Source organism: Belonocnema kinseyi, chromosome 6 (genome assembly GCF_010883055.1).
Source record: "Belonocnema kinseyi isolate 2016_QV_RU_SX_M_011 chromosome 6, B_treatae_v1, whole genome shotgun sequence".
Taxonomy (NCBI): Eukaryota; Metazoa; Arthropoda; class Insecta; order Hymenoptera; family Cynipidae; genus Belonocnema; species Belonocnema kinseyi.
In genome coordinates this window covers 50,744,336-50,768,438 of record NC_046662.1, presented here as the reverse complement: position 1 = coordinate 50,768,438, position 24,103 = coordinate 50,744,336, and the positions used below count along the sequence as shown (strand labels likewise).

The following is a 24,103-nucleotide window of genomic DNA, read 5'->3' as shown; positions in this document are numbered from 1 at the left end:
AAAAGTTCTCACAAAAAATTCAAAAATTATTTTGAAATTGGGAAAAATTTTAAGCCACTTCTAGATTTTTCAAGATTTTGAAATAAAATTTTAAAGTTTTTGAAGGATGCCTAGACTATTTAAAATAAAAATAATTTAACTTTAACTTTCTTTGAGAATTTATGAGAATCTCAGAATTTATTTTAATTAATAGAAAATTGCATTTTTTCGTTAACTTTTCGGTTGAAAATTCAACTCTTTTTTTGAAAGTTTGTCTTTTATTTTAAAGTTTACCTGCTTTAGTAGAAATTAAATCATTTTTTGATAAAAATGCAGCTGTTTCGTTAGAAATTAAGCTGTTATACTTTTTTCTTGAAAACTTACCTATTTCGTAGAAATCTTACTTTTTGTTTAAAATTTATATTTTGGTGTTGAAAAATGAACTGGATTATTTTCTGGTTAGTTCCACATTAAAAAAAAAAATTTTGTTTTTTATTACGAATTCATCTGTTTTAGTACAACATTGATCTTTTTTGATAAAAATACAACTATTTGCTGGAGATAAATTAAAAAAAAAAATGAGAATAATTTTCAACGAAATAGATGAATTTTGAACTAAAAATGAAAAATTTCAACAAAAAACGGAAATTATATTTTGAAATACAAATTTTTTTATCCCAACTGATGAATTTTCAACATAATTGATGAATCTTAAACTGGAATAGTAGTTGAATTTTATGCAAAAAAGGATAATCTTCAACTGAAATAGTTGAATTTTCAACAACAAAAATTAATTTTTACTAGAAAAAGATAAATTGTCAACCAAAACTGAAATAATTGCGTGTTAAGTTAAAAAAATCAATTTTCAACAAACAAAAAAAATTAATTTTAAACTAAAAAATGTCATCATTTTATAATCAAAAATTGAATAAATAAATTTCGAGTTAATAAATAATTGTTCAACCAAAGAGATGAATTTTTAACTAAAATTATGGAATATTCAACTGGAACAATAGTTACATTTTTAGTTCAAAAGAATAATAATTTTCAACTAAAAAAAAATTTAACAAAATACTTAAATTAACGGTAAAAAACTCCTTTTTATCCAAAGAAAAAAACAAGTTTTCAATCAAACAGCTTATTTTGCAACAAAACAGTTGAACTTTCAGCCAAGTAATTATATTTTCAACCTAAGAGATGAATTATTAACTAAGATTATTATTATTTAATTAGATTACTACATTTTTAACTAAAAAGAAGAATTTTTAAACAAGGAGAGTAAATTTAAAAAGAGAATTTACTGAGTTAACTGGAATCTTGTTTTAAATAAAACTCATCTTTTTGCAATAAAAAATTCTTTTGCTTTAAGGTAAATTTCATATTTTTTAAAATAAAAATGCAACTATTTGCTAGAGAATTCAAAGATTTTGTTAGAAAGTCGTCGTTTTTGGTTAAAAATCTGTCTTTTTAGATTGAAAATTGAATTTTTTTGGTAGAAAATTATTTCTTGTTAAAAAATTCATAGTTTGATCGTGAAAACTTGGCTAAAATCTTTTTTAACAGAAAATGCAACTGTTTGTTTGATAATTAATTTTTTTGATTTAAAACTTCATCTGTTATAGAAAAAATGTCATTTTTTATATGAAAATGCAACTTTTTGGTTCAAAATCGTTGTTCATTTTTTTTTGCGTAAAAATGCATCAGTTTAGTGGAAAATTAATTTTTTGTTGAAGTTATATTTTTTGTTTAAAAATTGCATTTTTGTAAAGAATATTTGTCCTTTGGTTTGAAGGTTCAATAATTTAGATAAACTTTTTTTTTTTAAAGTGAAAAATATTTATTTGTTGCAAATTCGTCTTTTTGGTGTTACAATTCTTCTCTTTTGTTGCATAAATTTCATTCTTTTTTTATTAAAATATAAACTATGACACTTTTTTGTCGACAATTTGTCTTTTTAGGTTGAATGACATTTTTTCTATAAAAATAAAATAAATAAAATAAAAAATGACATTTTTTCTATAACAGATGAAGTTTTAAATCAAAAAAATTAATTATCAAACAAACAGTTGCATTTTCTGTTAAAAAAGATTTTAGCCAAGTTTTCACGATCAAACTATGAATTTTTTAACAAGAAATAATTTTCTACCAAAAAAATTCAATTTTCAATCTAAAAAGACAGATTTTTAACCAAAAACGATGACTTTTTAACAAAATCTTTGAATTCTCTAGCAAATAGTTGCATTTTTATTTTAAAAAATATGAAATATTTTAATGATAAAAATTCAATTATCTTGTTGAAAATTCCAGTATTTTGTTAAAGAGTTATCTTTTAAAGTAGAAAAAACTTTTTTTTTGTTTGAAATAAATTAATATATTTGAAAATTTTAAAGTATATGAAACACTGTAATTCTTGAATGTGTCTGAACTACAAAATAATGTATATTCAACCGCTGAGATAACCTGAACAATAAACAACAATTTAAATTCTCGGGAATTTAAAAACTCTAGTAATATCACAACAGCTTCAATTGTAAAATTCATCGCTAGTTGGATTCTTACCAATTTTCGTAAACGTCACCTCCACCAGAGATTAAAAATTTAATAGAATTTTTTTTTTTTATAATATCAATTTAGTGTTGGATTTTTTTAAATATCACTGACTGGTGAAAAATGTATTGGGAGCCGTGAAATGAGGGGGAATTGTTGTCTCGGAATTAAAACGGCTACTATTCTGTGATTGCAGAATACAATGTAACTTGGTCTGAAACACTGGACGGATCATGGTGCTGGCGAAGTCTCGACAAAGACTCGACAACCGCGGATCAGAGTCCGTCGACGGGCGAAGCCTTTCCAGTTGTACCCTGTCAAAGTACTGCCGAGACAGTCACCAAGGAGACTCGCTTCGCGCAGAAGGTAAACAGCCTTCAGGAACCGGACGAAGATTTATTGACTTCGGCTCGCACCCACTTTCGGCCAATCCGCGACGACGGTCACTGGGCCGATGGAACAACGTTTCCCGTGAACGACACGGTCGAGCGAGTTGCCTATCGACGCTCCGAATCGGGAAATCTGCTCTATCTGCCGGGAGGCGAGAGTCCTTACATGGAATATCGTGAGGACGATGCACCAGTCTCTTCTCCGTCCTCGGCTTCCTCGTCGTCGTCGTCGGGGGCGGGAGCGGGAGCGGGGGCGGCGGTTTCCGCCAATCTCACCCTAAAATTTCGAGTGAGACAGTGCGACAAGTGCATTCAGACGGAGCCCATACGATCGCCTATCAAACGCAGAATTCTCTCGGAGCAAGATCGCTTTTATTATTCCACGAACGACGCTGAAGAAGAGGCTGCAACTCAAGAGATTGATGAGACGGAGAAAGATGGTTTTATTCTGGAACAACTTGGATGGGCTCAGGCTCAGCCCACTGTGCTCTTGCACAACGAGAGAAAGAGGTAATTGGTTTTTATTTATTTTTTTTTTTTTTGGTTGGGAATTTATACTTCAGGACTTGGATCGACGATTTTCTTTACTTTTCATTGAGTATTCTAATATTATGTCACGCTTCGGCGAAATTAAGTTAAAAAATTGTGATATAGCTTTGCTTTTCAGAAAGAAAAGCCATTTATTTCATTATTGTTGGCAATTTGGAAAATATGCGATCAGGCAATCCATCACGAAAAAATATAATTTGCCGTAATTAAACCTTTGCGGCATGGTGGGAATACCGTATTTTTTTTCATATCATTTTTTGTGATTTCAGAGTAGTTTTTATTGGATTTTGCACAGATTTTTTTTTTTAATTTCATGGTCGCAGGATGATAGAAAATTGAAGTTTTTGTGCGAAGGGTCTAAATTTTTAAAATAATTTATTAATACTTACAAACAAAGATGAAAAAAGCCTTTTTTGTTGAAAAAATTCATTATTGAAAAAACTTACCATTATATCCTAATGGAAATGGATGCTTAAGGGTTTTTGGGGTCGCTGAATACGAATTTGGACTCAGATTTTGAATATTCAAAATGGCGGATCCAATATGGCTGCCGAAATTGGGAATATTTTTTTATATATTCTGAAAATTGGTATACAGGGGTTTTTGGGGTCAGTGATCACGAATATGAACTCAGATTTTGGAAATTTAAAATGGTGGATTCAAGATGGCGGTCAAAATAATAAAGTTTTCTGGATTTAAAAAAAATTAGTGTACAAGGATTTTTGGAGTCACTGACTGAATTTAGAAATTTAGAATTTTAGAAATTTATAAATCTGAATTTAGATTTTGAACATTCAGAAAATTGGTACTAATACATGTCTTAGGCGAGTAGGTGTATATTTTTTCAAATCTCAATATTCTAAATATTTGTCATTTTGAATACAGAGTCAATATCAGCGACCCCCTGTCTGTGCCAACTTTCAAAAAACAATTTAAAAATATTTAGAATTTTGACCCGCCATTTTGAATGTCCAAAATCTAAGTTCAGATTCGTGATCAGAGATACCAAAAACCCCTGTACACCAATTCTAAAAAATCTTAGGATTTCTCTAGAGATTTTAAACGATTTCAAAAAATTTGAAAGGATTTGAAAAGAATGCAGAAAAATTGAACGAATTTCAAGCAATTTTAAAGATTTTTTAAAGAATCCAAAAAAGTTTAAGGATTTGCAAGAGATTTGATCAAATTATAAGGCACTTTAGGTGATTTCGAAGAATGTCAACCGAGCTACTGAAAAGTTATTTAAAAAGATTTTAATGAATTTGAAGAGATTTAAAGGGATTTAAAAATATTTTAAAGATTTTACGTGATTAAAATTAATTTGAGTCAATTTCGAGATACTTCGAAAGATTTGAAATGATTGCAAAGAATTTGAAGGGATTTAAACGAAAGTCGAGGAAGTTTAAGGATTTCGACGTTACCGACCGAGTATAACGTAATGTTAGAATACTCAATATGAAAAATATTTTCGAACTTCTTCGCTAATCGGCTAAAATACTCTTTTTTTCGTGATGATTTTTCAACCGAAGAAGATGAATCGCGAAGAAAAAATTTAATGTTGATATTTTAGGAAAGAAAAGATTTTTATTTTAAATAAAAAACAGTTTAATTGAACAAAAAATGACGAAATTCCTACAAAATAGTTCAGGGTTGGGACTTAACCTGAACATGAAGAAATGACAGGACTAGAAATGATTTTCTAATTTAAAAAAAACGTGAATTTACTTTTCATTGTAGACAAATTTAAGTTTTAACTATTTAAAATTTATTTATTTTATTATTTTTCATTGTAGAAATATTGCTGAATTATAATAGAAAATTTCGTTACTTTATTCTTTGCGAAATCGTCTTTCTTTAGTAAAAAATTCGACTAAATGGTTGAATTAAACTCTTTTGTTAAATTTTTTTTTTTTTTAAGATTCATTTTAATTAAAAACTCATCTCGGGTTGAAAATGTAACTATTATTGAAAATCAATTTTTCAAACTGAAAATTTAACTATTTCAGTAGAAAATTAAACTTTTAATTAAAAATGTATCTTCATTTAATGAAATCTCAACTGTTCGGTTGAAATTTGATATTTTTATTTAGGAATGATAATAGTTGTTTTAAAATAATTTACCTAGTGAAAAATTCGATTTTTTTGTAGAAACTTAATATTTACATTTAAAAATTAATATTTTTGGTATAAAATTCAACTATTCCAGTTAAAAATTCACTATTATAGTTGAAAATTCATCAGCTTGATTGTCTTTTTGACTTTGAAATTCACATGCTTTAGCAAATTTAATTTTGGTTTAATATTTATATTTTGGTATTAATTCTTTTTTCGCTAAAAGTTCAACTTAAAAAAAAAAAAGTTTCTACATTTTTATTAAAAATTCATCTGTTTTAGTACAAATTTCGTCTTTCTTGGATAAAAAATGCAATTATTTCGTAGAGATTCAACAATTTTGTTTAAAATTCTTCCTTTTTTATTGAAAAAATCGTCTTTTTGGATTGAAAATTAAATTTTTCTTTTCGTAGAAATTTATTTTTTGTTAAAAAATACATGATTTTATTTTAAAGAGTCATCTGGAATCTTTATCGGATGAAAATTCAACTATTTTGTTGGAGAATTGTTCAGTTTTCAGTGAAAACAATTGATTTTTAACAACAAAACAAGATTTTTTTATTAAGAAAGAAGAATTTTCATCAAAATACATGAATTATCAACCAAATTGTTACATTTTCTACCAACTTGTTAAATTTTTAGGTTGAAAATACATATTTTCTGCAAGAAAATTGAATTTTTAAACCAAAAAAAGTTAATTTTCAGGGGAAACAGATTAATTTTGAACATTTTTCCGAAAAGTGGAGTATTTAATTTTTCATTGAGGAGAGTAAAAAAAAACACACAAAGTTTCTACAAAACAGTTTAATTTTGTACCAAACAGTTGGATGTTCAAATTGTTAAATTTTCAATCAGAAATATGAATTTATCTACAAAACAATTGAATTTTCAACAAAATTGTTCAGTTTTCAGTTTAAAAAATTGATTTTTAACAAAACAAAAATTATGTTTTTACCAAGAAAGAAAAATTTTCATGAAATTCATCAACTTTCAATGAAGTAAGTTACATTTTCATCAAATTGTTGACTTTTCTAGCTAAAAATAAACATTTTCTACACGAAAATTGAATTTTCGATCAAAGCAAGTTAATTTTCAACCAAAACAGATTAATTTAACCAGTTTACCCAAAGATGGAGCACGTACTTTTTCATTGCGTAGAATGAATTAATAAAATAATTTAATTAATCTAATTAATTATTAAAAACACAAATTTTCTACAAAAAAGTTTAATTTTCAGTTTGAAAAATTAATTTTTCTTATCAGAAACATAAAAAAAACGAATTTTCAACTAAAATTATGAATCATCGATAAAAAAAATGAACTGTTATGAAAGCAGTTCAACTTTCAACCAAAGAGTTACATTTTTAACTTAAAAAGATGAATTTTAAACGCAAAATATAAAAGTTGATAATTGAACAAAAATATTGATTTTCAAATAAAAAATGCATTTTTGAGAAACAAAAAAATCGATTTTCTGCCAAAAAATGCGTTGAATTTTCAACCCAAAAATGTCAATTTTGAATAAAAATGTTAATTTTCACCCATAACAGATTATTTTTAACCAGGCAGTTACATTTTTAACCCAAAAAGACGAGATTTTTTAAAAAAGATGAGTTTTTAACAAAATAGTTGAATCTTCAATTTTTTAAAATTAGCGCAGTAAAAAATAATAATTTTTATTGAATTGTTAAATTTTCAAGTCAAAAAGGTGAATTATGGTATAAAACAGTTGAGTTTTCAACTCGAGAATATGAATTTTCAACTAAAAAGTTAATTTACAACCAGTTAGTTGAATTTTTCACAAAATAATTAAATTTTTGGTTAAAAAGTTCATGTTTAACAAACAAAAAAAAAGAACTTTTATCAAAGTTGTTGTAAGTTTAACCAGAGTTGAAATTTTAATTTAAAAAGATGAATTTTAATCGAGAAATGTACTAATTGATATAAAAAATGGTTAGAGTTAATCAATGAAGATGAATTTTTAATAAAATACTTAAATTTTCAACTCAAAATACTTCAAAATACATGAATTTTCAACCGAATCGTTTAATTTTCTATAACAAAGTTGAATTTTCAACAAAGAAGACAATTTTCAACTGAAAAAGATCAATTTTTAACTAGGTGGTTGCATTTTTAAGCCAAGAAGCCGATTTTTTAAACAACATAATTTAATTTTGGATCAGATAATATATTTTTACTGATACAAAAATTTTAATATAATAATTTTAGGATTTTCGGAAAGGTTATATTAATATTAATATGAATTATTTAAAATTGGAAAATTATTGACATGCCTTTACATTTTTATTAACTGACAATTTAGAAGAAATTGTTGGTGAATTTGTCGGTTGTTTATATACTGTTTTCAAATTGAATGTAATTGACTGAATGATAAAAAAATATACCAAGAACACCTGAAAAGTTCATGGAATTTTAAAACAATGAGATTTTGTTTACTTGTTTTAATTACTTTGAGCATTTCTGTATTTATTTATTTATCTGTTAAGCAAATTCAATTACCTAAATTAATTGTGTGCCTTAAAAATTTAACTATTCCATTTTTGGTTGAAATTTTACCATTTTTTTATTAGAAAATTATGTTATTTCTTTGCAATTTCATGTATTTTTTTTAAAAAAATTTACCTTCTTTACTTAAGATTTTTATCTTCTTGGTTTAAACTTCATCGTTTGGGTTGAAAATTCAACTATTCTCATTCAAGTTTTATAATTTCAACAGAGAATTGATAAATTTGTTTGAAAATTTAACCTTTTCGTTAAAAAGTCCGTTTCTTTTTGGATGGAAAATTAGTTTTTAAAAATGGAAAATTCATATGTTTCGTAAAAAATTCAAATACTTGATTAAAAGTTGATCTCTTTTTTAAACAAAATTTCTACTTTTTTTAATTGTCAACCCTAGGAGATGAAATTGTTGTTTTAGCGGTAGATAGAAAATTTTGAATCTCTAAAAAATCTTGAAAGAATGTTTATTAAGCTGTTATTTATTTATTTGTTAAGTAAATTCAATTACCTAAATTAATTTTATTTTCTGAAAATTCAACTATTTGATTGAAAAATAAATTTTTTTTAGTAGAAAATTCAACTATTTGGTTGAAATTGATCGATTTCTGTTGAAATTTCGTCCTTTCTGTTTAAATTCAACTGTTCCACTTAAAAATTTATAATTTAAGTTAAACATAAAAAAGAAATCAACTGGAAAATTCATCATTTCGGTTGAAAATTCATCATCTGGATTTAAAATTAATACTCTTAGCTAAAAATTTTAACTATTTCGTTGAAAATTCATAATTTTTTTTTAAAAATCGTATTTTTTTAGGTAGAAAATTAATTTTTTGTTTGAAAATTAATCTTCTTTTCTGAAAATTAATCTTTTTTTTTTGCAAATTAATCTTCTAGTTTGAAAATTCATTTTGTTGGTAAAAAATTTGAGAATTGATGTATTTTGTCGAAAAATCATCTTTATGGCCGAAAATTAATCTTTTGGTTAAAAATTAATCTTTTTTTAATGGAAATTCATCTATTGCAATTGAAATTAATCACTATAGTTGAAAATGTATCATTTTAGTTGAAAATCTGTTAATTTTTTTCTGGAAAATTAATTTTGTTAACAGAAAATTTAACTATTCTATTTGTGGTTTTAAAAATGTTTTTTTTAGCTTAAAATTTAAACATGTGGTATAAATTGATCCATTTAAATTGAAAACTCATATTTTTTGTTTAAATTCAGCTATTCCAGTTAAAAATTCCTAATTTTTTGTTTGAAACCTAAAAAAAACTTGGCAAAATTTACAGGCTTTAGAAGAATAAAAACATTTCCTAGGAAAATTTAAAATGATTTTTTATTTTAATAAACTATTTTTAAGAGAATAATGAAAAAGATTCATAACGATTAAAAAAATGGTCAAAAATGAATGTGGAAGATTTTAAGAAAATTTCTCTAATTTGGCAGAATTAAGAAAAAAATAATTTGAAAAAATTTAAAACAGCATGAAGATGTATCAAGATTTTAAAATAAAATTTTGAAGCATTTTAAGGATTTTTAAACTATTTAAAATTTAAATGATTTAAGTTTTAATTTGAACTGGGATCTTCAAATTTTTCACAAATTTAAATTGAAATTTTTCCAACGAATTCTAAATCCGAGCTGGAACGGGGAATTTTTTTAAAGAATGAATTCTAATTCTAAGTTAAGACGAAACATTTTCGAAATAAATTTTAATTCTGAATTGGAACAGGGAATTTTACAGAAAAATTCTAATTCTTATTTGAAACAAAAAATTTTCGAAACGTATTAAAATTCCGGATTTGGAAAAGGAATTTTCAATTTTTAATGAATTTTTAGTTGGAACTGGGTGGCCACTGGATCGGGAAACCTGGAAAACCGGGAAATGACCGGGAATTTTATGAGACCTTGGGAAACTGGGAAATGATAGTGAATTTATTTTTTTACCGGGAATTTTACAAAATTTTTAGAATAAAACACTGAGAAACTGGGAAATGATAGTGAATTAATTTTTTTACCGGTAATTTTACAAAATTTTTAGAAAAAAAATTTTGTCCAACTTTGATTTCAGCCGTTTTAAAAAAAAATAATTTGTTAAATTGTGATTTTTATAAATTATTATAACATTTAGTTTAGAATGTTTCATTAGAAAATCTTTCACTTTAAAAATGGTCCATTTTAGATTTTTAATTTTTAAGCATATACTTTAATTTAAAGAATTTTAAAATGCAGTTTTAAAGGCTGTAAAAATTAGAAAATTTTAAAATCGAATATTTTTAAAATAAAAAAAAGGTGGAAGCTGGACCGGGAAATCGGAAATTTTACTAATTTTTAGAAGAAAAATCTGAACAAGTTCGATTTTAACAGTTTTTAAAATAATTAAAGTGCAGTTTTCGAATATTTAAACAATAAAAAATTAAGAGCATTTGAAATTGAAATTTTTTTATGCAAAACAGTTTTATTTTATCAACTGTAAATATAAATTAATAATTTTTAAAATAGATCTTTGCTCTAAGCATAGAAATCTGAAAAATAATTCATTTGACCAAACAATTCTAGATCCGTTCGAAATTGGAGAATTTCCAGATTGCTACTATTTTTATCCGAAAGTCTTGATAAGAATTGAAATTAATATATCATTTATTTTTTTAGAAAATTCACTTTTTTTTCTTAAGATTTATAATTTTAGCAGAAAATTTGTTATTTTGTTTGAAAATTTAACTTTTTCGTTAAAAATTCGTTTCTTTTTGGATGGAAAATTAGTTTATTAAATTAAAAATTCATATATTTCGTGAAAAATACAAATATTTGATTAAAAGTTCAACTATTTTTTTTTAAATTTGCTACTTACTTATTTAATTCTCAATCCTAGGAGATGGAATGGTTGCTTTAGTGGTAGATGGAAAATTTTAAATCTCTGAAAAAATCTTCCAAGAATTTTGATTTAGTATTTATTTATTTATTGATATGTTAAGTAAATTCAATGACCTAAATATTTGAAAAACATGATACTGAGGAGGTATATAAAAATGAAATATTCGCAGCAGAATAATAATATCATAAATTGTAATGCTTTCAAATCGTGTAGCTTTCCAATCTCCTCTGTTCGATTATCGAGATTTATTTTAATCTTGTAATGCTCTCGACATTGGATAGGATTAGAATTTGAATGGTTTGTAAGTTTAAAAGGACTCGGAATTTGCAAGTTTAAAGGGAAGCTAAACTGAAATTTCAACCTAGTGAATAATTAATTACTAGAGAAGTAAATTTAGTAAATAAATAATACCTTGCAAATCCTGTCAAGACGAATTCGCACTGAGCAATTTAGTTTTGTATCTGAAAGATCTCTAATAGAGGGTCTACTCGTCTAGAAAATAGGGAAATCTGGAATTTTCGGGCAATTTTCATATACTTGAATTTTAATGTTTAAGTCGGGTTTTTTTTTTGAAAATTCTTTTTTTTTCTTGTTGAAAATTAATTTTATTCAAGTGAAAATCCGTTTTCTTTTTTTGGTAGAAAAATAATTTTTGTTGATGAAAATTTAATAGTTTGGTTTACATTTTTTTCTCTGTAGACTGAATAATTTTTGTTAGTTGAAAATTCGTATTTTTTTTGTCTTTTGTTAAAGATTCATTTTTTTGGTTGAATATTTACAATTTTAATTTAAAATTCCTTTTTTTTGGTTGAAAACGTAATTATTTAGTTGAAAATTCGCTTGTTTTGTTAGAAAATTCAAATTTTTTGCTTGAAAATTAATTTTTTGAACTAAAAATTTACCTATTTCTTTTTTGGTTGCAATATTGTTTTTTTACCTTGAAAATTCGTTTTTTTTTATATTGAAAAAGAATTTTTTCAACTAGAAATTTAACTATTCCATTTTTGGATAAAAATTTATATTTTCATTTCAAAATTCAAATAGTTTGTTTAAAATTTCATGTATTTTGGCGAAAATTCGCCTTTATTGATAGAAGATTAATCGCCTTGCTTGAAAACTAATCTTTCTGGTTGAAACTTCAACAATTTCAGTTGAAGATTTATCATTTTGGTTGTACATTAATATTTTTGGTTTAAAATTCGACAATTCTCGTTAAGTATCATAACTGTAGAAAAAAATTCATCACTCTGGTTGAAAATTGAATTTTGTTGTTGTTGAAAGTTCGTTCTTTTTTCTTGTTCGAAACTTTATTTAACTGTTCATTTCGGTAGAAAATTAATTTTGGTTTGTTTGAAAATTTAATAGTTTTGTTTGAAATTTTTGTCTCTCTAGACTGAAAAATCTTTGTTGAAAATATAACTTTTTTTGTTGAAAATTCGTTGTTTTTTTTGTTGAAAATTAATTTTTTAACTAAAAATTGAACTTCCCTTTTTGGCTGAAAATATGGGTGAAAAATGGTATTTTTTTTTTTGTTAGTAAAAAGGTTAACTATTTGGTTGAGATACATGTATTTTGGTGAAAATTCGACTTTTTTTGATAGAAAATTAATTTTCTTGGTTAAAAATTTATCTTTCTGGTTGAAATTTCAAGAATTACAGTTGAAAATTCATCATTTTAGTTAAGCATTGATATTTTGGCTTTAAAATTCATCTATTCACGTTGAAGATCATCATTTTTGTTGAAAATTAATTGTGTTATGTACAAATTTTATTACTCCCTTTTTGGTTGAAAATTCACCTTGTTTAGTTGAAAATTCAACTAGAAGGCTGAACAATTATGTTCTTTTTAGTAGACAATTTAACTATTTCGTTAAAATTCCATGCATTTTGTTTAAAATTCGCCATTTTTGGTAGGAAATTATTCTTCTTGGTTGAAACTTTTGCAAATTTATGAGTTTGATTTGTAGTTAAATTTCTCGTTTGTTGAAAATTCCTTTTTTTGTTTGGTTGTTAAAAATTAATTTGATTAAAAAAGATTTAATTATTCCATTTTTGGGTATGAATTTACCCTTTTTAGTTGAAAATTCCACTGTTTGGTTGAAATTTCATGTATTTTGTGGAAAATTTGTCTCTTGTGGTAGGAAATTAATTTTCTGTGTTTAAATTTAATCTTTTTGGTTGAAAATTCAAATATTCTCATTCAAGATAAAACATTTTGGTAAAATTTTCATAACTTTAGTTGAAAATGTAACTTTTTTGTTGAAAATTTGTTGTATTTCTGGTTTGAAAACTAATTTTTTTTAAAACTCTAACATTAAATATTTATTTATTAACCTTCTTTAATTTGTTGAAAATTGTTTTTTTTTTGTAGTAAAGTTATCTTAATTTAAAATTCATGTTTTTGGTTAAAAAATCAACTAACTTTGAAAAATTTATTCTCTTTTCTTAAAAATTAATTTCTTAAATTGAAGATTTATGATTTTAATTCAAATTTTATATTTTCCGTTGAAAATTTTGTTGAAAATTATTTTTTTTTGTGTGAAAAATTATTTTTTTTTTAGAATAAAATAACTTTATTTTGTTGAAAATTTGCCTTTATAGCAAAAGATTAATCGTCTTTCTTGGAAATTAATTTTTTTGGCTGCAAATTGAACTTTCTTGTTAAAAATTAATTTTGTTCTTGAAAATTAATTTTTTAGTAAGAAAATGAACTATTTGTTTGTAAATTCATGTATTTTGTTAAAAAATCGTTTTTTAAAATAGTATGAGTTGATATTAAGAAAATATATATATGTATAATTTAAATTAAACCCTCAGCCGAATTTTTAATAAAATAATTAAATCCTCACATAAAAAAGATTATTCTCAACCAGCTAGACGCAGTTTTAACCAAAAAGGTCGATTTTCTACAAAAAAAATACGAATTTTCAACCAAATATTTAAATTTTCTACCAACCCTTAGAGTTTTTTACAAAGGTTGAAAATTGTACATTTTTTAAAAATTCTTTTTCTTTTTGTTGAAAATTAGATCCTTAAACTGAAAATTGAACTAATTCAGTTTGCAAAAATATGGACTGTTACGAAAATAATTTAACTTTCAACCAAAGAGTTACATTTTCAACTTAAAAAGATGAATTTTAAACAAAAAATGTAAGAGTTGATAGTTTATCAAAAAGTCATCTGGAATCTTTATTGGATGAAAACTCAACTATTATCTTGCAAAATTGTTCAGTTTCTAGTTTAAAAATTGATTTTTAATACAAAAAAATTATGTTTTCACTAAAAAAGAATTTTCGTTGAAATACATAAATTTTAAACGAAATAAGTTAATTTTTATAAAAATTTTGAATTTTCCAGTTAAAAATACATATTTTCTACACTAAAATAGAATTTTCAGTAAAAATAAGATAATTTTCAACCAAAACAGATTAATTTTTAACCAATTTACCCAAAAATGGAGTACTTAATTTTTCATTCCGTAGAATTAATAAATTAAATAAATAAATAAAATTAATTATTAGAAACGCGAATTTTATACCAAACAGTTTAATTTTATACCAAATTATTGAATTTTCAAGCCTAAAAGACGAATTATTTATAAAAATAGTTCAATTTTTACCCGATAATATTAATTTTCAACCAAAAGTTAATTCATAACCAATCAGCTGAATTTTAAACAAAACAGTTAAATTTTTAGTTTAAAAAATTAATTTTTTACATTAGAAACATAAAAAAATGAATTTTCAACTAAAGTGATGAATCTTTGACTAAAAAAATGAACTTTTATGAAAGTAGTTCAATTTTCAACCAAGAAATTAAATTTTTATCCTAAAAAGATGAATTTTTAACAAAAAGGATGAGTTGATATTTCAACAAAAAAGATTATAATTTAAATTACAAAAAAAGTTTGATTTAATTAAGCCAGCCTAATTTTTAACAAAAAAATAGATTAATATATAATTAATAGCCGCATTTTTAACAAAAAATTGATTTTCTACTTTAAAAAAAATGGCAACAAAATTCATAAATTTTGAACCAAATATTTACATTTTCTACCAAATCCTTGAATTTTCCACAAAATAGGTAAAAATAAAAAATTGATTTTCTACAAAAAAGAAGAAATTTTAACAAAATTCATAAATTTTCAACCTGATAGTTAAATTTGCTTCAAAATAGTTGAATTATAACTTTGGTGAAATATTGAACTATTTTTTTTTTAATTACACAGAATTTAATCTAATATATTATTCCTACACATCGGTTTTTCTACACAAAATATTTCCTACAAGGCATTTGATATTGTTTGGTAGTTTTATTTTTTTCCTACACAAAATATTTCCTACACGGAATTTAATACTGTTATATTTTTCCTACAGAAAATTTTTTCTACACAGAATATTTTCTACACATAATTTAATATTGTTTGGTAGTTTTATTTTTTTCCTACATAAAATATTTTCTACACAGAATTTAATACTGTTATATTTTTCCTACGCCAAACTTTTTATACACCAAATGTTTCCTACACATAATTTAATATTGTTTGGTAGTTTGTTTTTCCTACACAAAATATTTCTTACACGGAATTTAAAACTGTTATATTTATCCTACACAAAACTTTTTCTACACCAAATGTTTCCTACACAGAATTTAATACTATTATGTTTTTCCTACACAACATATTTCTATGCAGAAGATTTCCTACACAGGATTGAATATTGTTTGAGATTTTTATTTTCACCTACACAAAATATTTTATACACAGAATATGTATATTCTACACGTAACTAAATAGTATTACGATTTTATTATCAAGATAGTCTATAAACATTGTACACAAAATTATAATGTTCAATATTTTTCCTGAGAATATTTTCTATATAATAACAGCACGATTTCAATTAAAACTATAATAATTTCATCTTGTGTAGGATCTACTTTTTGCAAAGAATATTTTATTTAATGTATTAAAGTCTGTGTAGGCAATGTTTTGTGTAGAAAATATTTTGTGGAGGAAAAATATTAAACTATTTAACAATATTATATTCTTTGTAGGAAACATTTTGTGTAGAAAAAATTTGGTGTACGAAAAATATAACAGTATTAAATTCTGTGTAGGAAACGTTTTGCGTAGAAGCAGTTTAGTGTAGGAAAAATATGATCAGTATACTTATTTTAAATATATTTTGTGTGGAAAAAAATTGTGTAGGAACGGGTGTAACCCTATTAATGATATAATACCCAGATTGAGTTTACTAAAGAGAATATGTTTTCCCTATTTTTCATGATTTGATTAGACACCCTTAACAAAAATTAAAAAAAAAAAAAAAAAAATTTGGAAAGCCCTGAAGGTAAGCAGAATTTAAATCAGTTGAACCAATTTGTTTAACAGGAGACACAGTAGCAGCTTCAGATACCGGCCGCTGGCAGCGTTGCGTCCCTTGACTTTATAAAAAAAAAATTCTGCAAAAGATGCGTGACCCGCAAGTTATGTTTTAGCTTAGAAATTTGTCGATATCTCGACAAAGGAGGCGAAACTGTAATATTTGGCATGGGGGTCCTCTTGGCATGTGGAATTTGTTATGCATGAATCCAAGATGGCACTGTTATCTCCCTTGCCACCTATAGGCAACAGTTTAATTAAGGCAAAACAAAAGTCAGGAAACACGAGGATGCGAAGAAACTTGTAATATTGAAGTTTGTTTGGATGATGTTTTTATTATCATTAACCGTTTATCAGAAGAAAGAGAGAGAGAGAGGGAGAGAGAAAGAGATAAAAAAAGAAAAGAAAGCAAAAAAAGTGTATACCTGATGCCTCGCTCGATGATGATGCAAATCGTCGAGAAATTAGTACGCGTGATTCCCGATTGATTAATTATTATATGTATATTGTTGACGAATTATCCCCATTGTTTTGCTTTTTGAAAAAATCGTGAAATTCACTTGTCCTTCTTCCCTAGGATATTATTACTCTTGTATATTTTATGCCCCTTTTTATCCCCGTTTGGCCCACTCTGGAATTGCAGAGATGTCGAAGGCCAAACAAGAATTCACGCGCAGATTAATAATAATAAAAAAAATAATAATAATAAAAATAACGATAATATTATGAATGAGAATGTTGATTCTGACAAAATTGATAATTGATAACGTACAAAAAAGAAAAATGATAAAAAAAAAGAGGCAAGAGGTCGATTTCTTTGATCTTTTGCAAAAGCTGCACGATGGTAAGACAAAAAAGCACTCGAAGCTCTATTCTATTTCCTTGTTATTTTCTGTAATTATTAATGAATTATCGTAATCGTATTTCCCAATTATATTTTAACTCCCTAGAAGTTTAACACCCTCCTTAATCCCAGACTCCTTGATATCCTTATGCTTCCCTTCACGAATCCCTAAAAAAAAAAAAAACCCAAGTATGTCGAAAAAACGTACGTGTATACAGAAACAATGTATTTGTAAAAGTTCATACCTCGGAGGAGGTGAAAAGCATCGGAGTCGCTGGATGATTAAAAAAAGTCTTTTAATAGAAATGAGGCAAAGATAATTATCTTGATGATAAAATTATGGTGAAAGTAGAAAATGTGAAGGATGTAATAAAGAGAGTATTAATACTCTGAACAAACGAATGTACACGATGCAAGTGACCAAATAAAGCCAATCCAGACACTGCAATTATCGTTTTCTTTATTTCCCCTTTTCCTCCATTTCTCTTTAAATTAGTGATATTTGAAAATACCATGGAAAATCGACACTTTTTGGAAAAAATTGAAGCTGAAGCATTTTGAAAGGCGCTGAAAATGTGAAAAACGGAAACAGAAGTTGTTATCCAGTATAAAATTGGAACAGGTAAAAATGTATGTAGTAATTTTAAAGAAAGATGTGTCGAGGGAGGCGCGGTGGAAGTGAAACTTAGACAGAATGTTTAAATGGAATGAATTCATGGAAGGCGAGAAGTTTATGGTATTTTAAAAAATTCATGGAATTCCATGATTTTAAGCAAATCCTTCAATTTCTTGAATTTTGCCAATTCAGAGAATTTCGTGAATTCTGTGAAATTCTTGGAATTCCATGATTTCCATTAATTCCAGTAATTACAGTAATTCCATGAATTTCTTGAATAACCTAAATTTCTTGAATTAAATACATTCCTTGAATTGCATGAAGTCCTTGAATTCCATGAAATCTTTGAATTCCATGAAATCTTTGAATTTGATAAAGTCCTTGAAATCCGTGAATTAGAAGAATTCCACGAGTTCCTTAAATTACATAATTTCCTCGATGTCGATGAATTCCTTGAATCCCATAAAGTTCTTGAATTCCATAAGTTCCTTGAATTCCTTAAATTCGATGAAGTCCTTAATCTCCATGAAATCCTTGAATCTGGTGAATCACAAGAACCCTATGAGTTCCTTCAATTCCATGAAGTCCTCGTTTTCCATGAATTTCTGTGAATGCCATGCAGTCCGTGCAATTCGAGAATTCCATGAGTTCCTTGTATCCCATGAAGTCCGTGAATTACGAGAATTCCATGTAATCCTCGATTTACGTAAATTCCCTGAAGCTCTTGAATTCCATAAATTCCATGAAGTTCTTGAATTCCACGAAGTCCTTGAATTCCATGAAGTCCGCGTAGTCCGTGAATTAAAAGAATTACATGAGTTCCTTAATTTCCACGAAGACCTCGATTTCCATGAATTCCATGAAGTCTTTAAATTCCATGAATTTATTGAAGTCCTTGAATTCCATATATTCCTAGAATTCCATTAAGTCCTTAAATTTCTTGAATTCCATGAGTTCTTAGAATTCCAGGAATGCCGTAATTTAAATGAATTCCAGGAGTTTCTTGAATTCCACGAATTCCTTGAAGCCCATCAACTTTTTGAATTCCAGAAATTCCTTCAATTCCATGAAGTCCTTGCATTCCTTGAAATTCATCAACTCCTTCAATTCCATAACTTTCTTCAAATTGCAAGAATACCGTGAATTAAATGGATTCCACGAGTTCCACGAATTTCATCAGTTCCACGAATTCCACCAATTCCACGGGAAAAGTGGAAAAAAATAAAGGAATATTTTTGTTATTTCTGTTTAAAATTACTTTATTCCGTTTATAAGATTCTGCGCTAGAAATCTCGCAAGCTGTGGTTTCAGACCTTTTGATATTAATGGTAAGGAAAAAATGAGGGAATTATTTTGACAATGATATTTTGCGGCCACCCTGACACCATGCGCTTGTTAGTGATTAATTTCCCTATTTCTATTTTTTTTAATGCAACTGTCTCCTGAACATTATATTTTTAGTCAAAAATTGTATCATTTAAATAGTTTGGAACAAATTTGGTCGCAAGTTTGAGCGCGCGACTGTTGGTTCTCGCGCTTCGCGCTGGATTGCACATTTATCTCTCGCTTCACGCTCGATTATGTATTTACCTCGCGCTACGCTCTCGGTTTTTATATTTTCCCACATTCTTGCGCAAAGATTTAAAAATTAAGACTCAAAACATCCACTACTTTAATTTTGTGATTGTGAATTCTCTTTCGTTAAAAAAGCTTAGCTCGAGAGTTTGAGCGCACCTACGGCACGCGACTGATGGCAATCGCACTCCGCGCTTAGTCTGCATTTCTTACGAATTCGGGCACAGACTTTTTAAAATCAAAGGTGAACGGACCGACAAATGTAATTTTGTGATTTTGACTCTCTTTTGTTAAAGCTCTTTTGGCTTTAACGAATACATTCTCAACACGTATCTCGTGCTTCGCACTCGATTTTGTCCAACATGTCAACTTTTCTACATTATAAAGAACACTTTTATATCAATTATAACACATTTTTTATGTAACTCTTCCAGGGATTACTTATTAAAAAATTGAAAAATACAAAGCAAATTATATTGATCATGATTATTTTTCTATTTGTTTCTTATTTTGCTTTAAATTGTATTCTAAGCTGCTGTGAAACATGTATCATTTCAATAAATCTAAATCATTACAATTCATAATATGCATAAAAATTGAATCATACTAATACTTATTTCCTTCTTTTTATAAATTTTTTTAATTTTTAATATTTTTCACGATTAAATAAAAACTACTGCGCATCTGCATAGGGTTTAATACAGGAACATATATAGGGTCCTATATAGGAGCCTATGTCCTCTTTCGTATTTTCTGTGCTTTTTCCAAAAAGTTCATTTCAGCATTTTTTATCTTATGTTTTACGATTAAAAGAAAATCTACTCGTTCTATCGAAAAATGATTAATAATAAATTTATAGATCTTTTAAGACGAGCAACTGTTGTCTGATAATTTAAGTTCATACCTTGTGTCGTTTTTTCAAACAAATTTAATATTTTTGTTTAGAATGCTATTTTTTACGACTAAAGCAAAAACTACGTGTCCCATCAAAAATTCTAGCTCTTTTTTGGATGAACAAGTTTTGTCTCATTTTTTTTTCATAGCTTATATCAAAAAGTGATTCATTATAAATTTTTAGTTCTTTCCAGGGCGCGCAATTTGAGCTTTTTTATTTTTTTCGTATCTTGCGTAGTTTGACCAAAAAATAGAATTTTTTGATTTTTCATTATTTTTGGTACGATCAAGTTTGGAATGTTCAATTTTTCAAACAAATTAAAAAGTTGTTATCACACTCCTGTAGGGCTTTCAAAAAGCAAAGTTTTTCTTCTAACTTTTTTTCATATCATGCGTTGTTTATCTTAAAATGTTCATTTTAGTTTTTTTTTTTGATTTTGAAAATGCTCTAACTCTGATAATTTTCTTTTCATAGAAAAATCTCATGGGGATAAATTGTTTGAGTTTCTGAGTACTATGAACAACTGTACATAGAATTTATAAATCTTAAAAAAATGTATCAAAAATTTTTTGGTACGTTCAAATTTGGAATTTTCAACTTTTCGACCAAATTAAAAAAGTTGTTATCATAATCTTGTAGGGCTTTCAAAAAGCAACGTTTTTCTCCCCCAGACTTTTTTTTTCGTATCATGTGTTTTTTTGGCTTAAATTGTTTATTTTGGTTTGTTTTTTTCGGATTTTGAAAATGCTATAACCCCACTAATTTTTGATTTTTCGAAAAAAGTCAGTGGGATAAATTGTTAAATTTTTTTAATTCTACGAATAACCGTACAGAGAATTTTTGAATTTTGAAAAAAGTGGTCTCAAAAATATTAAAAATATTCCCACTTTTTGAATTTTCATCTAAAATGGCTGGCTAACGAACTTGACCTTTAGTTAAGGAGACTAAACAAGTGTACCAAAGGCCAATCTAATAGATTATTTTTTTCAAAAGTCATAGTGTTCACAGACAGACATACAGACATATATACAGACAGGCACGTTCGTAAAAACCTGTTTTTCGGATTCAGGGGGTCTCAAAATGTGGACATTTGACAGAAACTGGGGGGGGGGGGGGGGGGTCAAATGGTACATAAATGTAATACCTTCTCTGATGAATTCAGTGAGCGAAGTATTGGGAAATGAGGGAAGCTAAAATAGGGAAAATCAGTATAGGGAAAGTGAATAAAATTAGGCGAAGTAAGGGGACATAATAGACGGGGTAGTAGGGGAAATAAGGAGAGAGAAAGTGAGAAAATCAGGGAAGGGTTCCTATGGTAAAGAAGGGGATGAAAAATAGCGAAATTAGGGGAAATAAGGAGAGTACGGAAAGTGAGGGGAAGTAAGAAGCAAGTAAGAGTGGAATTGTAGGGGAAATTAGAGGATGGAAGTATGGGAAAATAGGGAAGTAAGGGGAAACTATGGGCGGCGAAGGTAAAAAGAGAGGAAATTATTGGAGTAGAATTAGAGAAAGTAGAAACGTAGAGAGAAAAAGAAGGGAATTGGGGGAGGGAAAACTGGGGGCAATGAGGATGTAATGTAGAAGAAATGAGGAAATGGAAAGCAGGAAAAATAAGTTAAGGGAAATTAAATAAGGGAAGTGTCGGGAAACAGCATAAGTAGGGTAAAAGGGCCTAGGGTTATCAGGGGGAGAATGGGGGGTAATCAGAGGAGGGGAACTACGGATGAATATGAGGAAATGAGAGAACCTGACATAGCGGTAGGAAAAGAAGAAAAAATTAAGGGAAATAGAGGAAGGAAAAGGAGGGGAGGGGAAATAGGTGAGATGGGGAGAAATATGTTAAATGAGGGGATCCAAAGTAGGGGAAATTAGTGCCAATGAAGGGAGAGTAGAGAAAGCGAGGGAAAGTGAGGAGAGATAAGGATAGGGGAAATGAGGTGAAATTCGGGAGGCGAATTATAAGATGTGAGAAGAAGTAGGATAAAATGATTAGAAATTATGGCTAGTATGGGGGAGGGCTGAGGGGATTGTTTGCTGAGTGAGGAGGAGAGTGGAAAGTAGTGGAGGGTGAAGTTCGGGAAGGAAGGGAAAACGAAGTGAGAATTTCGGTGTGGGGAAGTAGAGGTAGCAGAGGGTGTAGGAGAGAGTAAGTATGGGAGGGAAGGTGTGTACGACTAGAGTCTCGATAGGCTACGGAACCCTTTCTTTTTGGCGCTCAGTGCCTACTTTGACTAATGTTAAAATTTCAGAAAAAACCGCAAGTGTTTAGTATTATTAGCGAACAATACTTAGCAAGAATTACAATTTTCTCAGAATGATAATGGAAGGTTGCAATTTTTTTGCAATGTTTTGTTTTTTGTCCACTTTTTAATTGCAGTGAGGTAATACTTAATTCATGTTATCAAACACAATTGTGTAAATAATTTATCATTGTTTATAATTATCTTCTTTTTAAATAATCAATTTAGAAAATTGCAAAAATATTTCAAATATTTGTTTTAGTTCAGAGAAATTCATTCACAAAAAAGAAACAGATTGTTTAAAAAATCTCTAATGTTGATTTATTGTTTCTTCATTACTAAAAGGCCAGAGCAAAGTTCCAAAATTTCTGAAAAAAATGCAACTTTCTAGCAAAAATCTGAGAGACGATGCTAAGGAAATATGGTTACAAATAATAATAAATGGCTTAAACAATTCTTTCTGTTAAGTTTAACTGAATAATGCCTCACTCTGATTAAAAGCTTGAAAAAATCGGAAAATTCGCGACTTGAGAACTATATTCTTAGAGAAAATGATTAAAAATAATAATAAAAAGTTAAAAAAATTATGCTGATTAACTTCCATCAAGTCTTACGTCACCCTAATTGAATCGTGGACAAAAAGTGAACATTTTGAGAAAAAACTGAAACCTTCGAGTATTATTATTCTAAGATAATATTATTATAAATAATAATGAATGATTTCAAAAATTATTTTCGATAAATATAATTGATTATTTCCCTTTACTAACTAAAAATTTAAAAATAACTTGAAGAATTCGGAAAAAACCACGACTTTCAAACTCTACTATAAGAGAAAATTATTAAAATTAATAACAAATTACGTAAGAAATGATTCTTATTAATTGTCAATAATTATTGGATTACTCTACTTGAAAAGTGGAAAAACGTGAAAATTTTTTAAAAACGGAAACTTTCTAGCATTATTCAAAGAGAATATGATTATAAATAACATTAAATGGTTTAAACAATTATTTCTGATAAATATAATTGACTATTGCCTTGCAATAACTAAAAAGGTGAAAATAAGTTGAAGAATTCGGAAAAAAACTGCGTCTTTCTAAATCTATTCTAAGATTAAATTATTAAAAATAATAATAAATTGTATAAACAAGTATTCTTATTAACTTTAATTAACCATTGCATGACTAATTGAAAACTGGACAAAATGTGACAAATTTTAGAAAAAACTTAAATTTTATATACATCCTGAGAGAATATTATTATAAATAATAATAAATGGTTTAAAAAATTATTTGTGGTAAATTCAATTGATTGTTTTTTTCGAGACCTTTAAAACAATATCATTGGTATGATATTGAATAAAAAAAAATGATTTTAAATAAAAAAAGAGTAAGTAAAGGAAAGTAGGTAAAAGGAGGAGCAAAAGTAGATAGAAATGAGGAAACGAGGATATTGGAGAAAGGTAAGTGAAAATAAATGAAGGGAAGGGAAGCAAAGAAAATGAGGGTAGGGGAAGTATGGGTACACGAGAAGGTGGACGTAAGGGGAAAGTATAGCTAAGGAAGTAGAGAAAATA

The 24,103-nt window shown here is 27.0% G+C and overlaps 1 protein-coding gene across 4 annotated transcripts in view; it reads left to right on the top strand.

Annotated features, from left to right (window-relative positions):
• LOC117175654 (probable serine/threonine-protein kinase nek3) overlaps window positions 1-17,646 on the top strand; it is a 56,180-nt gene extending 38,534 nt beyond the window's left edge. For all 4 annotated transcript variants that reach the window (XM_033365374.1, XM_033365377.1, XM_033365376.1 and 1 more), the window contains 2 exons: window positions 2,723-3,425; window positions 16,364-17,646. In XM_033365374.1, the coding sequence (XP_033221265.1) occupies window positions 2,723-3,425; window positions 16,364-16,424 (764 nt within the window). In that variant the 3' untranslated portion in view covers window positions 16,425-17,646. The remainder of the gene's footprint in view (window positions 1-2,722; window positions 3,426-16,363) is intronic.
• The last annotated feature ends 6,457 nt before the right edge of the window (window positions 17,647-24,103 follow it).